At 42.5% G+C, this 16,028-nt stretch overlaps 3 protein-coding genes across 3 annotated transcripts in view; 2 read left to right on the top strand and 1 right to left on the bottom strand.

The window, feature by feature from the left end:
- Positions 1 to 5,654, top strand: part of LOC106557364 (uncharacterized) — a 49,501-nt gene extending 43,847 nt beyond the window's left edge. Inside the window, exons 16-18 of the mRNA XM_087723005.1 lie at positions 1,428 to 1,594; positions 3,143 to 3,231; positions 5,028 to 5,654. Of these exons, the coding sequence (XP_087579131.1) occupies positions 1,428 to 1,594; positions 3,143 to 3,231; positions 5,028 to 5,223 (452 nt within the window). The 3' untranslated portion in view covers positions 5,224 to 5,654. The remainder of the gene's footprint in view (positions 1 to 1,427; positions 1,595 to 3,142; positions 3,232 to 5,027) is intronic.
- A 1,622-nt stretch (positions 5,655 to 7,276) lies between these two features.
- On the top strand, positions 7,277 to 12,356 carry LOC106557361 (uncharacterized). The gene is made up of 3 exons (XM_087722470.1): positions 7,277 to 7,764; positions 8,280 to 8,406; positions 12,218 to 12,356. The coding sequence occupies exons 1-3, from the start codon at positions 7,393 to 7,395 to the stop codon at positions 12,247 to 12,249; spliced, it is 531 nt and encodes a 176-aa protein (XP_087578596.1). The 5' UTR covers positions 7,277 to 7,392; the 3' UTR covers positions 12,250 to 12,356.
- Positions 12,357 to 14,653: 2,297 nt separating this feature from the next.
- The window catches only part of DENND2A (DENN domain containing 2A), an 88,245-nt gene continuing 86,870 nt past the window's right edge, over positions 14,654 to 16,028 (bottom strand). The window contains exon 20 of the mRNA XM_087723004.1: positions 14,654 to 15,425. Within this exon, the coding sequence (XP_087579130.1) occupies positions 15,394 to 15,425 (32 nt within the window). The 3' untranslated portion in view covers positions 14,654 to 15,393. The remainder of the gene's footprint in view (positions 15,426 to 16,028) is intronic.

Below are 16,028 nucleotides of genomic sequence, written 5' to 3'. Positions count from 1 at the left end.
AGAAAAACCTCTATTGGTAGCCATAATATGGAAACCAAATAATAAAAGCAAATCATAAATGACAGCAATAATTATTGCAATTTTAATATATTGTTTATTGAAATTTTTAATCAAGTAAAAACACAAAAAAAATATAAGAAAGAAAATAATAGTGAAAAAATAGAAAAGAAAAAAGAAAAGAAAAATTATAAAGAAGCAGCTTCTGAATGTGTTGAAAGTTGATTATAGATACATTTATATTTTTCCCCATCTCTAAAATTACATCATAATGTCTCTTTTTCCATAAGTTACCCTTTCTAACCTTCAAACCCATAAATCACAAGTTCATTTTTTTTTTCCAGCAGAAAGTCTATAAGGGATTTCCTTTCACTGATACTTGCTGATCTACCATATTTTTTGGAGTACAAGGTGCACCGGAGTATAAGACACACCAAGATTTTGAAGAGGCAAATTTAAAAAAAGTTTTTGCACTCTGCAGACCTTCCAAAAATGGGCCCGTTTTTTGACAAAAAAAGGCATGCATAAAGGGAATTAAAAATATTTCAACTTTCATGGATTAGTTATGTTTGAAATATAAGTGACCAACCAGGCTAGTAAATTATTTTTTAGTAGTCTATTGTTAGTTTTCCACCGCAATCTGATATCAGCCTCCCTATGTTTGAGATAACTGGCAGCCACAAAAAACGGACCATTTTTTGCTCGTTCCCCACTTCAGCCCCAAGGAGCACTCTATAAGTCTCCTAAAGGCTATCCATGCCTTTTTTGTGACAAAAAACAGGCCTGTTTTTGCCAAAATGGGCCATTTTTGGGAGGTTTGCAGACTACAAAAACGTTTTTTTTAATTTGCCTCTTCAAAACCTTGGTGCATCTTATACTCCACAAAATATGGTTCTCCTTTTTATCACTTCTGGGAGTCAATCTGGAAATATCGATTTTTTTTCTGCCATTGTATTATTCCAGAACAATTTCCTTCCTTTTATTGTGTTCAGTTATCTGAAATAATTCCACCATGACAGGATTTGAACTTCCAAAGGATTTAAACTCAGCACACAGAAAGCTCTAATAGGACAGTTCTTTGTTTTTTTTGGGGGGGGGGGGGAATTACTATAGCAACTACAAGTTAACCTTAATATCCTTTGTCCATAGATTATTTGGAGCCAGTCATATATTTGCAATTTATATCAAATATTTGTCATTGTGAAGTTAATTATTGTCCATGGCACCATTCAGATATAGTTACTGATATACTTCCTTATACCATTCACTCCCATATTTCTTTTGAAATGGAAATTTAGTACAGTAAATAATAAATTCTAATTTTTAGTTCCTCTTAGTGATATTGAAAAACCTCAAGTGAATGGTCTGATTATGAATTCAATGCTATCCTACTGGGTTTCACTCTTACATTTCTGGAATGGAACCTACAGATCTACCATCAAAGATGGAGGACATTATCAAGACTGCTATTGCTCTGGTTTATCCTTTATTGAGAGGGCTACACTGTGTGGTAGTAACTCTTGGTCAACATGGAGTCCTGCTGTGTGGCCGAAGCAAGGGTGGAAGTGTCTCTCTGCACCCACAAACATGCTCTGAGGTAAAAATATGTGAAAAACAGATGGGAAAATAGTGAAACTAGCCTTTTATTTGAAAATGCTACAGCTATAGGCACTTGTAGGTGATTACCGTATTTTCTGGAATATAAGATGCACTGTTTTCCTTCAAAAAAGATGCTGAAAATCTGTGTGCGTCTTATACACTGAATACAGCATTTTGCCTCCTGAAACACCACCCCTGTCACCAAAATGGCCGTGCATAGCTTTTAGAAGGTTTTCAGAGAGCTCCTGGGGACTGGGGATGGAAGAAATGATTAAAAAACGGCCCGTTTTTTGACCCCCACCCCCAGTCCCCAGCAGCACACTATAGGCTTCCTAAAGGCTATGCATGCCGGTTTTTTTTTTTTTTTGACAAAAAATGAGCCTGTTTTTGTGAAAAATAGACTGGTTTTTACTTGTTTTTGGCCACCACTCCCCCGGAGCACTCTACAAGCCTCCTAAGGGCTATTCATGCCCGTTTTTTGGGGAAAAAATGGGCTCATTTTCATGGAAAATGGGCCATTTTGGGGAGGTTTGCAGAGTATTTTTTTTTTAATTTTCCTCTTCAAAACCTTATAATCTGGTGCATCTTATACTCTGAAAAATATGATAGTTTCCCAATATAAATAATAATTGGGAGACTACCTTGTGGTGGGTTGGAATGTGACAGTGATTCTTTCTTTTTGTTCTTAGCATTGGTCATTTGGCACTAGTGAAGATAATTATGGATCATCGCTAGCTGATTTTGAGAGATTGGATAGTAGAAATGGTAACTGATAGAATGGCAATATGGAAATGCCTTTAGGTATTTGTTACAGAAAAAGCAGGGGTCGGCAACCTTAAACACTCAAAGAGCCATAAAGGTCTTAACTGGAAGCCCCCTGTTCAATTTTGGAGCCGACTGGAAGTCCAGTTTCCCCATCATAGAGTGGTGCAGTGTCCTTTTTCCTCTACCTGTCCTAACTGAAAGCTCTATCAATTGTGGAGCCAACTGGTGACAGGGAGCCGCAGCAGAGGGAGGAAAGAGCCATATGCGGCTCCAGAGTTGTGGGTTGCCGACCCTTGGGATAAAGAAATGAAACTAAAAAGGTAAAGGAAAAATATTAGAACACTAGTCCGTCTTTGGATTTTAGAATTCAGAAGACCATGCAGAAATCTCCCCTTTGAAAGACCAAACGTAAGAATTTCTGAAAATGAAAATCTCATCATTTTTAAATTATGGATTTGTGCTTGTAAACATGAAGATGGAGACTTGAATATGGGGAATAGTGCCTCTTCTCATTGGTCCTTCCTTTTCAATAGCTGATTATAGTGAATTATCCTGCTCAGTTCCCCTATTTCAACCGTAATACTTGAGGACTATGAGTTCAATTCATGATACTACCATTGTTTTTCTCCAATCAGGTCTGATAAAGCGAGAAGGAAATTATCCTCTTGTGTCATGTTCACCTTTAGCTACCCAGAACGTTAGTATTCATTAGACGAGCAGGAAGGCAATTTATAGTTGCCTACAGGCCTAGCTCCTTGAATTCTCCCATTTCATTTTACAGAATGGTACAGAGGAATTACGTGCTGTTCACTACCCAGCGCTCCCTGTCCCCACTGAAGAGATAGTGAATGTCTCTGGAGCTGGTGATAGGTACTGTATATACTGCTAATTGTTCATTGAACGCATGCCATGGCTCTACAGTGTTCCCCCTCCCTCTGTTAGATCTTTGAAACTTAGGTTGCTATGAGGACATAACAGTGCATGCAGGTATGCCACATTGCTAAGGAAAGCACTAGCCCAAATATTTATTTGGACATGATGAGAGACAGAAAGCTTGTTGTAAGCTGTCACTTTTCTGCTTTATTGTGAAAGAAAAATACTTATATTTTATGGTTACGTTGTTGGAAGATAATTGAAGTTTTGCTCCACATGCTTGGAGACACAACTGTTGTGAAAAGATCACACAACCTTTTAGGATGTCTTCCCCAGGAGCATCAGGTACTTTTATTAATGTAGAAGTCCAATTGAAGTCCATCTCATGTACTGACTATTCCTTTTTATGGATAATGTGATTCAGTACACAAGTTATGTATATATTTTGTATTAACCTATTCATATTTTTTTGGCACTAAGTTACCTAAATTGCTAGGAAATGTAATATGAGATATATTATATATCTCATTGCAAGAAAGTGCCAATAGAAACCATGTAAGAAAGTACTCTTGGCTCTGTACCAGTGGTGGGTTGCAGGCTGTACACTCCGGTATGGGTGTACCGGTGCCTGCCCGGAGCACCAGGTACCGTTCCAGTACGGTGCTCCGGAGGGCCCACCCACCCGCCCGAGCTCCTTACCTGTATCTCAGCTCTTTGGCGCTTTCATGCCTGTGCGATGGTCTGCCGAGCAGCTGGTGCATCACAGAGGCTCGTGGAGGCGTCGCAAGAGGTAAGGACACATGTGTGCGCTGTGTGCATTCATGTGGTGGACGCTGGGCCCCATTGCAACTATACCGGTTGCAACGGGATCCGGAACCCACCACTGCTGTGTACATTTCTTTCTTGTACAGTAGTGACAGAAACAATAGTATGTTATACTGTGGCATGAAGATGCCTTGAGAAATAGTTTAAAGCAGTGGTCACCAATGTTTCGGGCCTCATGGACCACTAAATTCATAATTTTAAATTCTGCGGACCACTAATATGAGGCATGGTTCTTGCTGGGTACAATTTTGGGGGGTGCTTCTAGTATATGCTGTGAAGTTTCTTCAGAGGGTAGGGAAGGATAAGGGCGAGGAAAATGTTCTGAACGCTCATATTCCATGCTTATCCCCTAACCTCAGGGCCGGATTTTCCTATAGGCTAACTAGGCTTCAGCCTAGGGCCTCAAGATCAAGAGGGACCTACATTCAAATTGTTAGCAAAATTAAAATTACACTATTCTAAAAACAGTGAACACTAAAACACTGAACCGAAAATAAGGAGAAATTCTACGCATATGACTAATAAACAAACATAAAAATGTATTGGTTAAGATTGTTCCAGTGCCGCGGCAGTTGGGGAGCCCGCCCACATTCCCGGCACCCACAGTCGGGCGAGAGGCGCGGCCGCTCCCAGTAGCCGCTCCGTCGACGCGGAACCCACCAGCGGCCAGGCTGGTGAGGGTGAGGGGGCCGAGCCGGGCAGCTGAGCGCAGCAGGGGAGGCGGCTGGCCTCGCTGCCTTTGCCGCAGAGCAGAGCCGCCCTCGGTCGTGAGGCCAGCTATATATATTGATATATATTGATATATATCACAGTAATGATGTATTTTATTGTCTCTCATGTAATTTACAAACTTAAAAATGGGAGGTGAAAGGGCCTCATAAGTGGAATAGCCTAGGGCCTCTTTTCATCTAAATCCAGCCCTGCCTAACCTAGACTAGTTCAGCCCACAAGCTCTCTTTTCTTTGCAGCTTAATGGCTGGAATCATCGCTGGGCTGCTTGCTGGGGAAGACACAGATCACTGCGTCCGGATGGGCCTCCTCTCAGCCAGTTTTTCCCTCCGCTCTTATGAGCCTGTTTCACCATTGATCAACAGCACCAGTGTGAGCTTGGCAAGGCTCAAGGCTCAGAGATGGCCTGTGGCCAAGATATGGAAGCTGTCTTAACTGGAGTTGAAGATTTTCTTCCCTTTCTTCTCCAGTCTTCATGGGTGAAGGGGGGGAAAGGGGTGCCTGAATCTCCCTGTGCCGCATTCTATATTATTCTAATTCTGTTTACTAGGTGTTGTGCCCTAGTATATAATTTTTATATATGCTGTTCTGGCTCTCTAATGCCATCTAGTGGCCAGAGGGCAAATAACAATCTAGATTGTTCTGAAGCTGACCCAACCCCATTACATATCAGCCCACACTCTCAAAACAAGTACATGTTGGGAAGCCAGACTCCATTTTTCTTTAGCATTTGGAGGAGGCAGAAACACAAAGAAAAGTCCATCTTAATCCGTGGCACACGTTCTTCCAAGGACAAACCTACATCCTACACAGAGAGCATTGCTGTTTCACCATATCCTGTTCTTTCAATAAAGCATCCAATTCTGCGCACATGGTCTGTTTTGTTGGAGGATAGGTGGGCTTAGCTGCATGTCAAGATGCACACAGACTAGCGTGTAGTGAAGACAGAGCACTATGTACTAATAAAAATAATTTTAAAAAATTCTACAGAAAAGCACATCCTAAACTTTTTACATACACACAAACACACACACACACACAATACAATTATATCTACAATTGATCATGCACATTTGCAGGTATTTCCTTAATCTGCATGGTTTCTACTTCTAATTGCTATAGGAATAAGCATTATATTAGGTAAAGCAAAGCGGCTTCCAATTAGAGATGCTGTTAATCAGGGAAATATTCTCATTTTTATGCAATCTTTCCAAAGCTCTACCTAAATGGAGCTTGCAGCCTACTCTGGAAATCTGATTTTACATATTGCTTATTTAAAATAGTACAGTATTAAATATATTGGTACAGTATTGTAAGATATATTATCTTTGATGAAGTATCTCGAAAATGTCTTTACTCATAATTCTAACAGAGCGAAACTGATTTAATGATGTTGGAGAACTTGATTTAGGCTATATTTTTAAATAAGCGTTTAAACCAGTGGTTCGCAAAGTGAGGCCCACATCCCATAGGGGAGCAATTTGGTTTTTCATGGGGGCAATTTTGAACCTTGTTTAAACCAAGCTAGTGGCCTTTTAGGCTTCCTCCGCATGAGTAGAGTTCACTTTTTGAGTAAAGTAAGAATTATATGTCATTGGGGGGGGGGGCATCAGGATTTTAGATATGCTTATGTGGGACATGGCCAAAAAAAGGTTGGGAAACCCTGGTTTAAATGATCTCCCTGAATTAATGAATACATTGAAACTCAAATATTCCTCAAAGTTCAGCTTTAGAAGGAGAAATAATAGTTTTAGTAACAACAATGGGACAGAGCCAGTGGTGAAATTCATTTTTTTTTACTACCAGTTCTGTGGGCGTGGCTTGGTGGGCGTGGCAGGGTAAGGATACTGCAAAATCCCCATTCCCTCCCCACTCCTGGGGGAAGGATACTGCAAAATCTGCATTCCCACCCCACTCTGGGGCCAGTCGAAAGTGGTACTTGCCGGTTCCCCAAACCTCTCAAAACTTCCGCTACCGGTTCTCCAGAACCTGTTAGAACCTGCTGGATTTCACCCCTGGACAGAGCGGATTATCACTGCCATTGAAATGGACTGATCTGTTTGTTTCCAGTTGTAACAGTTGAGAAACAACAACAAAATCAGGAATGATCAATAGTTCTACAGAAGAAGGGGGGTGGGGAGAGATGTACTCATCACTTGCTCATTAGACAGAATGTTTTTCTTTCTTTCTTTCACCAGCAAAGTTCTTAAAGTGCCTTCGAGCACCTGCTCATCCCCCCAAAAAGGGAGGAGTAGGAAATGTTCCATTATCACAATGGAGGAGAAAGATGGCATTAGGCACAGGTCTTGCAAAGAGGTTGGGTGTTACTGGGATGGAGAAAAGGGGGAGGAGGAAAGAGGAAGAAAATTTCCAAGGAGACGATACAAGCCATAAAATTGATATCATAACAAAGGGGGGGGGGGAGGATGTGTATTTGTGTAAGAAGGATGGGGTGGGGGAGGGGACGAGCTGGGACACTGACGGCATAAAAGGCTTCCACCATCCATGCATGGAAGAGAACAGACACTCCGGCGCGTGTGGTTGTTTTAAATTGCTCCAATACACTCCAAGTCTTGGTTGGGCAAGAACAATCAAGACAACAGTATGAAGGTATCTAAAATGACCATCCTCGCGCTTTCCATGCCATTTTATTGTCTGATTCAAACTGGGAAAGGACTGGCTGCTGAAGTCAACCCGGCTGGAGCTCCAACGTTTAGGAAGAACCTCCACCCCAGTCACAGAGACAAAGATGTAGACGGGAGGAAACAGCCTCCCCCTAGATTGTGGAAGGCTGCAGAAGGAGAAGCCCAACTGGGTGATGGAGAGTATGGCAAAGCAGCAAGCAGCTTGCAATTGGGAACCAGTAAGCAGAAGCCCAGTGGCAAGAGGCCTTTCCTCCCAGTGTCCCCGCCAAAGGGCAAGAGTCAAGGCTTTGAGGCCCACTTGGATGGCCATGGGAACTTTAATACAGATACGGTGAGTCATGTATATTTTTTAAAAAATTAATTTTGGTCTGATCCTGAAATGCTCTTCCAATTCTTGCTGGAAATGAAATTTTTTATTGCAATTGAGTTTTTGGCAGATTAGCAGGGGAACAGTAGTGTGGCACTTGAATGGGATGAAGGGATGAACTGCAGTTGGTTAGATCATTATACAGATTTTTTTTTTAATTTCATCAAGCCGCAGTAAGGAAATACAGATAGTGCTCGACTTATGACCCTTTTGGAGCCCACATTTTCTGTTGTTAAGTGAGATATTTGAGTTTTGCCCCATTTTATGACCTTTCTTTGCCAAAATTGTTAAGTGAGTCAATATATGTATGTATGTATGTATGTATGTATGTATGTATGTATGTATGTATGTATGTATGTATGTATATAAAAATATAAGTCTAGCAAGAAATACTAAGCAAGTTAATGAATTACTGAGACAGCATTTCTTACTTTCAAACAATGCGTCTTATCTGCAGAGTTTTTTTGTTTCCTTCTCAGTATTCCTGCCCTGGGATCCTGCTGAAAGCTTGCCGGAAACCATCTGATTGCGATGGCTGCTTGGGCCTCTATACTTGCAAACTTCCAAAAGGAAGGTGTGACTTCAAAGCAGTTTCCCGACAAACAGGTACCACGGAAACTAAGCAGTACATCAAAGTGCGAGTGAATGAGATTCTTCTCCTGTTTTCAAATATTCCTTACGAAGATCAATGCAGTGCTTATTCTCACTGAGCACTAGTGTGATGTAATGGCTAAAATATTGAAAATGTTCGGGGGAAGAACCAAACTAAAATTCAACTTCAACAATGAAGCTTAGAATGTTATCAATATAAGAGAATATTTGAAACTCAGGGTTGAAGTGTGGGCTCTTTGCTGTTCTCTTAGCTTGCAGATGTTTCTAGTTTGGTAATGAAATGTCTGTAAGAAAACACCTAAGAATATCAAAGGACCCCCAATAGGATATTCACTCTCTCTATAACTCAACCCAAACTTCCTTGCCAGATGGTGTTTTGGGGAAACACCAAAAGAGAGCAAATTATATTATTTCCAACTTTTGAAGGAATAGTAGTGACTAATCTGAATGTCTAAATAAATGCCTTTACATCTGGATCGTTCCATAGAAGAAAATTGCACATTTATGATCCTTAATACAAGAAAGAAAATTAAATTTCCCACAAGAAATTAGAGGTCAGTGAAAGCTTTCCAGATATGTATAAATACACACTGCCATAGTGATGTCTAGAACTAGATTTGACATTGTGCACAGTAAGAAAGCTGCTAAACCAGGGTTTCAAATGCTGCCTTCAAGCAATTGGCAACAGAGGGCGGTGTAAGGTCATACCGAATGAAAAGCTGATATAATGCTTTTGCAATCTTTGTACAGTACTCTTTTCCTCATGTATTTAAAAAAAGCTACATGTGGAAGTTTTTGCCATTGGCTTTGGCATCAAATTTCTCCTGCAATGATTAAAAAAACAAAATAAAACTGAAGCCTTGTCCTTTAAAAATGCACCCACGATGCCCTTCCTTCTCGCCTTGATCTTAATAATCTAGCTCATGTTTGATCTCGTGGTGGCCCTATTCCTATTTAAAAATAATTCCCTGATTAATTCAAGGCACTTGTATACATTTTATAAAGTGTATCTCTCCATAATTGTGTTTATGTGACTAGGCAGGAGATGCCTCTTAGGAAGGAGAGGGAAAATACATGCCATTAGCTAAGTTTGGATCAAGCAATAGAGTCAACATATTTCTCTCCTTCACCAATGAGAACATTTTATTAGGTTCCTGGTTTATTTATTGGGGGAAAAAAGCAAAGTCAGACTTGTAATTTGCACATTAAAAATGTGGTGGCTCAGTGGCTAAGACGCTGAGCTTGTCGATTAGAAAGGTCGGCAGTTCGGCGGTTCGAATCCCTAGCACCACGTAATGGAGTCAGTTCCCATTACTTGTCCCAGCTTCTGCCAACCTAGCAGTTCAAAAGGACATAAAATGCAAATAGAAAAATAGGGGCCATCTTTGGTGGGAAGGTAACAGCGTCCTCTGCACCTTCGGCATTTAGTCATGCCGGCCACATGACCACGGAGACGTCTTTGGACAGTGTTGGATCTTCGGTTTTGAAACGGAGATGAGCATCGCCCCCTGGAGTTGGGAACGACTAGCACCTATGTGCGAGGGGAATCTTTACCTTTACAGGGATTTTAAAAAATCCAAAGAGAAGAAAAAGCTATTAAATCAGTTTTAACCTAGTCCCAAAATGTAAAATCAAAATGCCACTCTAGGGAAAAAAAATTGCATCATAGCTATGAACACTGTTCATTGACAATTTGGGTATCTTTCCTATTGCAGCTTATTGTTTTGAGGGTCAAATGCAAAACCTTAGCCTTGGGACCACAAAGGAAGGGAAAAAAGAAAAGGAAAAAAATCATTAACTCATTACCGTCAAGATTTTCTAGACTTCCCAAATTCTTAGTGAGCTTTTTGTCATGCTTTCTAAGACCTTAATTTCACTATAATTGGAGACCATCAAAAAAAAGCAAATCATTTTCAAGGAAAAAAATCCAAGGACAAAAACACTTTGTCTGGCAGCCTGCCCATAACCATAGAAAACACTCCTAGAGCGGCCACTCCTGGAAGAATCAGAAGCCGAGTTCCGAAGTTTGGAAGCTGGGCGAGATGTTTTGCTCAGAGCTTGGCAGCTGCTGCAAGAACAGCTGACCCAGGGCATGGTGAGGCTGGGAGGCATGAGAGCTAGGGGTGCAGCAGGCGCTTGCGCAACCCCCCTCTCCAGCCAGGCAGAGATCCATGCACTGACCTAGGGGGTATCCCGAATGTGCCAAGCGGTGGGACCTGGGGGGCGGGCAGAGCGCCACATGGCTTGGTGCCTTAGGGATACTCCCTAGGTCAGTGAATGGTGCTCTGCCTGACTGGAGAGGGGGTTTGTTGGGTGGCTGCTCGCGAGCATGGTCACCTCATGGCTGCTTCGCCCCTGAGGCTGTACCCAGCTCTTCGGGAGCCCGCTCGCAAGGGAGCAGCTGCCCGGCAACTCCCCCCTCCAGCCAGGCAGAACGCCACTCCCCAACTTAGCAGTATCCCGAAGGTGCCAAACAACGTGAGTGCCTTTATTCCGCCCCCCCCCCCCCGGCTCCCACGGCTTGGCGCCTTCAGGATACTGCTAGGTCGGTGAGTGGTGCTCTGCCTCGCTGGAGGGTGGGGTTGTCCAGGGGGCTTATATTTTTGCCCACCTGAAAAATGTGGCAAGGCTTTAGTTTCAGGACATGTTGTATTTTCGGGGAAACACAGTAGATGTGGTTATCTCAAACTTGATTAAAATTGACAAGGTTTTCCTGGCATAGAAATGCTCCAGAGTTGAAGATGACAAGGGGAAGATATGTTGATAAACTGGCATTCTAGTTTCTACAATGTAAGGCACTGACATGTGTTTTTCTCCTCAGTCTGTCATGCAAAACTTTTAAGTGATGCACTTATTAGCAAGGTTGCTACCATGTTTTCCCGAAAATAAGACATAGTCTTATTTTCTTTTGACCCCGAAATAAGCACTTGGCCTTATTTTCAGAGAAGTCTTATTATTTTTGAGGTGCGGGAGGTAGTGAGCGTGGTCACCTCATGGCTGCTGCTGTGTTGCACTATTTTCGGGGAGCTTATTATCCGGGGAGGTCTTATTTTTGGGGAAACAGGATATTACACTTAATTTTTGGAAGACTTGCTTGCAGCAAGTCTATGGTGCTCAATGTCACCCCAAAATACATAATGGGTGGCAAATGAATCTATTTAATAAAATTTAATAATAAAAATATAATTTGGAAGAACTAATTTCCCAATTGTATTGCACCAAACGGGAAGCCATTTGCTACCATTTGCATGATGCTGTATAATCACTTAGGTGTTGCATGTTCTCACTACTTACAATGTGTTTTTGCTATCGTGGAAATTGGGGTACATGGACTTGGTATGCTGTTTACACAAGTAGCTGTGCCTCATAAGCCCAAGGCAAATTCTCACCTTGTCATCTCTGACAAAGAGGTTTAAGAGCTTAGAGCTGCTTCAAATGGGACTTATTGCAACATTCTCACTCATCTTCAGCTTCTGTCATTGATATCCACTTGTAATTTTTCAATGTTGCTCCAGTGATGTTCCCATCTTTTGACTGGAGAAAGTCCAACTTTCTGAGGGAAGGATGGAAGGAAAAGGAACGCTAACATGTCTCACTGTCCCCAGCCTTACTCTGATCTTCAAGGGGTGGTTTTAACACATGCAATGACCTGTCATTGTTCACCATTGCAATACTACAATCCTTGGGCATATTCCAGCCAAGCTTTTCCTATATCCATATAAGTCATAGGTTCACTCAGGAAGATGTGGCTGCTGATAAGTCAACCAGGAATATTTTCTTCATATTCTGTATTTTTCTTTCCCAGGTGGCTTTCTCCAGAGTATCCAGGAAAGATAAAATATACCGTCTCAGTGAAAAGCTGATCCAAAACAGTGTATTTGGGGATGGAGATGAATTAAACAAACAATCTTGGCCATGAAAACTGCTGCCAAATAAGCAACCTTTCCAAGCTTACCTGCATTATTCAAGGTGTCATAAAGGAAGAGGATGCCTTTATCTTAATGATTTTACCTTGGAAGATCAGTAAATCCCTCAAACAGATTTCCTTTCCCCCCGCCCCCTACCACCTTCCTTTTATTTATTTTGCTTTATTACTTCTTGTTCTTCATTTTGTAGAACACTGTTTAATCTGAAAGGGTGTAATGTGATGGGGGCTGTACATATATGTGCTTCAGGGGCTTTCCAGAATGTCTAAAAATAGGTTTTCTCTGCTCTTAAAGACACTGGAGTTGACTATACCAAACTGTGTGCCCTACTTCTTAGCTACAGTGGTGGGATCTTACCAGTTTAACAACCGGTTTGGTGAGTGCGCACAGCTTTGAGAACACTTATCCTCCGCATTACTGCTGGGGAGGAAAACAGCTGAGGTGTGGCAATCCACTCTGCCATGCAACTCAACTGAGAAGATAAAAGGTCAGTAAAGCACAGGGGCGGGCAGGTGGGCCCACTTGATTGTCGGAATGAACTGGTTCACTCCCAGCTGATCATCAAAGCTACCGGTTCGTCAGATTCAAAAAATTTAACAACCGGTTCTCTGCCCTAATGACGAGCTGGGTAGGCGTGGCTTGGTGGTCATGTGACTGTGTGGGCATGGCCAACTCAACATCACTCCCGTCAATGGGCGTTTTGCCTTAGCTGTTATAATGCAATAAGGGTTAACTGTAGAGTCAGTTTCTGTAAGCAAGACACTAAAGATCAGGCTAGAAACAACACCAGAATGTTTCCTTCCTGCCTTCCTTACAGGATTAGCCCAGTAAAGTGGAGAAAAACAAAATGAGATTTCTTCCAACAATCAGTTCTCTGAAGTGCTTAGAAAGTTAACAACCGGTTCTCCTGAATAGGTGCGAACCAGCTGAATCCCACCACTGCGGTTCACCCAAACCAGTTTGAGCCAGTAGAATCCCATCCTACTTAGCTATGATTTTGCTTTTCCCTTTTTTATCGCTAGGCTAAAGTTTACTGGAAGTAAGAGCAGAGTTTGTACACATGTAATGTTTTAAGCAAGAGACCCACCGGTGGTCAGCCTCCACTTTTCTCCAGGATCCAGAATCCCTTCAGTGCATTCCCATTAGTTATCACACCTAAAACTGAAACCCCACATCTGGTGGCATCACAATCAACTGCCTTCCTTGAAGTTAAGACTTCCTTGAAGTTAAGACTTCAAGGTATCCCTTTCTTGTCAGCAAGAGCAGAAACAGTTCTCTTTATTGAGATGTACAGAAAGAGAAAGGTGTGGATGAAAACATGACCCTATCCCCAAACCTTTATGCTGGGTTGATTCAAAGGTACAAACAAGTTGCTACAAATTCCACATCATGGGTTTGATCTGTGTGTCAGGTATGGTACTTTTCAATAATGTCACACCTCACTGTTGTGTAAATAAATGTAACAAAATTAAATGATATGCTTGCATGTATGAATGAATCGTCATGCAGTGTAACAAACACCGAATAAATCCAAGAGGAATGCAAAGACCAAAGGTAACTGTTTCACAACTGTCCTGGCCACTAGGGGGTGCATACAATCCCATCATCAAAACCATCCAATTCATCCTTTAAAAGCCTTAAGACATTTTTCTGTTGCTTGGGGGGGAAGTGGGTGAGCGGGAAGGTTCTCCAAAGGGCTGCTTCTGCCCTTCAAATCATCCTCTGAATTTTACTCCAGAAGTGTTGTGGCCTGCCAGCGGCCAGTAGAGCTGGAAGCAGATTCGGACAGTGAGGAGATTGGGGAGGAACATGGGCCAGTCCTGGAATCTGGGGAAGGCTCTGATGAGGGCTCTGTGTTGGAGGCAGAGAGGGGGGCCAGAGCCGTATACCAGTTATCAGCTGCCTTCACAGTCAGACATCAGCGAGGCAGATAAACAGGTAGGGAACAGCTAAGGAACAAGGGTCAACTTGGGACTAAGGCCACAGGTGGACGATGAATGGCCCCCTCCCAGAGGAAATAAAAGAGGAGCGAAAGGGGAGTGGAGTTTGCAGGAGACAATGAGTTCACTTAATTTGTTCGTGACTCTCCGAGACCCCTTGCCAAGTTTTGCAGATATCAGCCTATCAGCTCTCCAAGCCAGATAAGGTCTGTGACTATAAATCCTCCCTTGAAACATTTTGCTGGATGTGAGTGAGCAGAATTCACAGTAAATCAATAAAAGGGGTTTTTGTTGGGACAAGGAGTCTGCTTCATGCTCTTGGGAAGCCTAGGTCAGAACAAGAAGATACACACAAACCAAACAAACTATATACAATACTTTGAACTAAGCACATGCTTTAGTTTGTTTTAATAAACACATACTTCCAATTACAACCGATCAGACTTACTCCGAAAGAAGAGTGTGGACATATATCCCAAACTCCAGGAAGGGGCAGAAAGTCATCACATAGTGGTCAGCTGGATAAAATTCTGAATGGATTCAGTAGTCCCACCACCACTACCACCACACCTACTGGTGCATACGAGTTCTTCTTTTCCCATCTCTACGTCTGTGTCTCTTCCTGCTCTTTCTGTATCACTTCATGTCATTTTACAATTATACTATCCAAGTTAAGGCAGCGCCTATCCTTGCTGTCATCCCTTGGGAGAGTAAATGGAACAAATGTCTCTGCCTAATAAGTCTTCCTAACCTCAGTATAAATAAGAAACATTTTCACCAAAAAACAAACAAAAAAAAACGTAATAGATAAGATCTCAAAATCACCACAAAGTCTGCAAAGGGTCAGTGAGCAGAGAGGTTGGGGAGTGCTTTGTCCAGTGCATGCTCTTCATCAAGCCAATCCTTCTGCACCATGCTGTATAGGAGGCCACAAGGTCAGCTGTCCACCCAGGTGCAGCTTTTAAACCCTGCTTCTCTGGAGATTCCTCCACCCCTGGAGCAGGCTAAGCTGGACTTGGTTTTGAAATGGGAAAAACAAACGGAGCCCGTGCTGTGTCTGCTGAAATGCTTAGAAAAGATCTCCTCCTCTCCACTCCTGGTGGTGCTCCAAATGCTTATTTCTTATGAAGAAATTTCATTCTGCTACCTAGAGAGGATTTAATGGTGGGGAAAGAAAGAGAGAGAGAGAGACAATGTTTATGGAAAGAAAAAGCCAACTTTTTTACCTGCAGAAAAGGCTAAAGTTTGAGTCTCCAACCTTTTCACGTGGCATCTCTGTGGAGCTGAGGCCAAACAGCAGAGAGCTCTGCACTTTTTAAAGGATACCTTGATGGGAGATTACAAAATGACCCTCTACAACAGGGGTGTCAGATCTGGGCCAGATCCGGCCCATGGGGTGCTTAGATCTGGCCCACAACGCCCCCCAGGAAACAGTGATGGACCAGTCTGCGGTGCCTCTACCAGCTAAAATGGAGCTCAGGAGGGTTGCATGCAGACCTCCCGAGCTTCATTTTCAGCCACAATGGCCTCCAGCACTGCCAGCAAAAATAGAGCTGCCCCCCCTCCGTTTTCACTGGCAGAAGGAGGCCGTTGTAGCTCAAAATGGGGCCTTGATGAGTGACGTTGAGCTGGCCATGCCCATCTTGGCCATGCCCCCTGGCCCACGGAGATCAAACACAATTCTGATGCGGCCCTCAATGAAATCGAGTTTGACACCCATGCCCTACAATTTCACTTGAAATCTCCTGCA

The sequence above is a fragment of the Thamnophis sirtalis genome, unplaced genomic scaffold (genome assembly GCF_051295495.1).
Source record: "Thamnophis sirtalis isolate CommonGarterSnake01/CBP01778 unplaced genomic scaffold, rThaSir2_p1.2 scaffold_9, whole genome shotgun sequence".
Lineage (NCBI taxonomy): Eukaryota > Metazoa > Chordata > Lepidosauria > Squamata > Natricidae > Thamnophis > Thamnophis sirtalis.
Note: the sequence above shows the minus strand (reverse complement) of the source record. Positions and strands in the feature narration are given on the sequence as shown.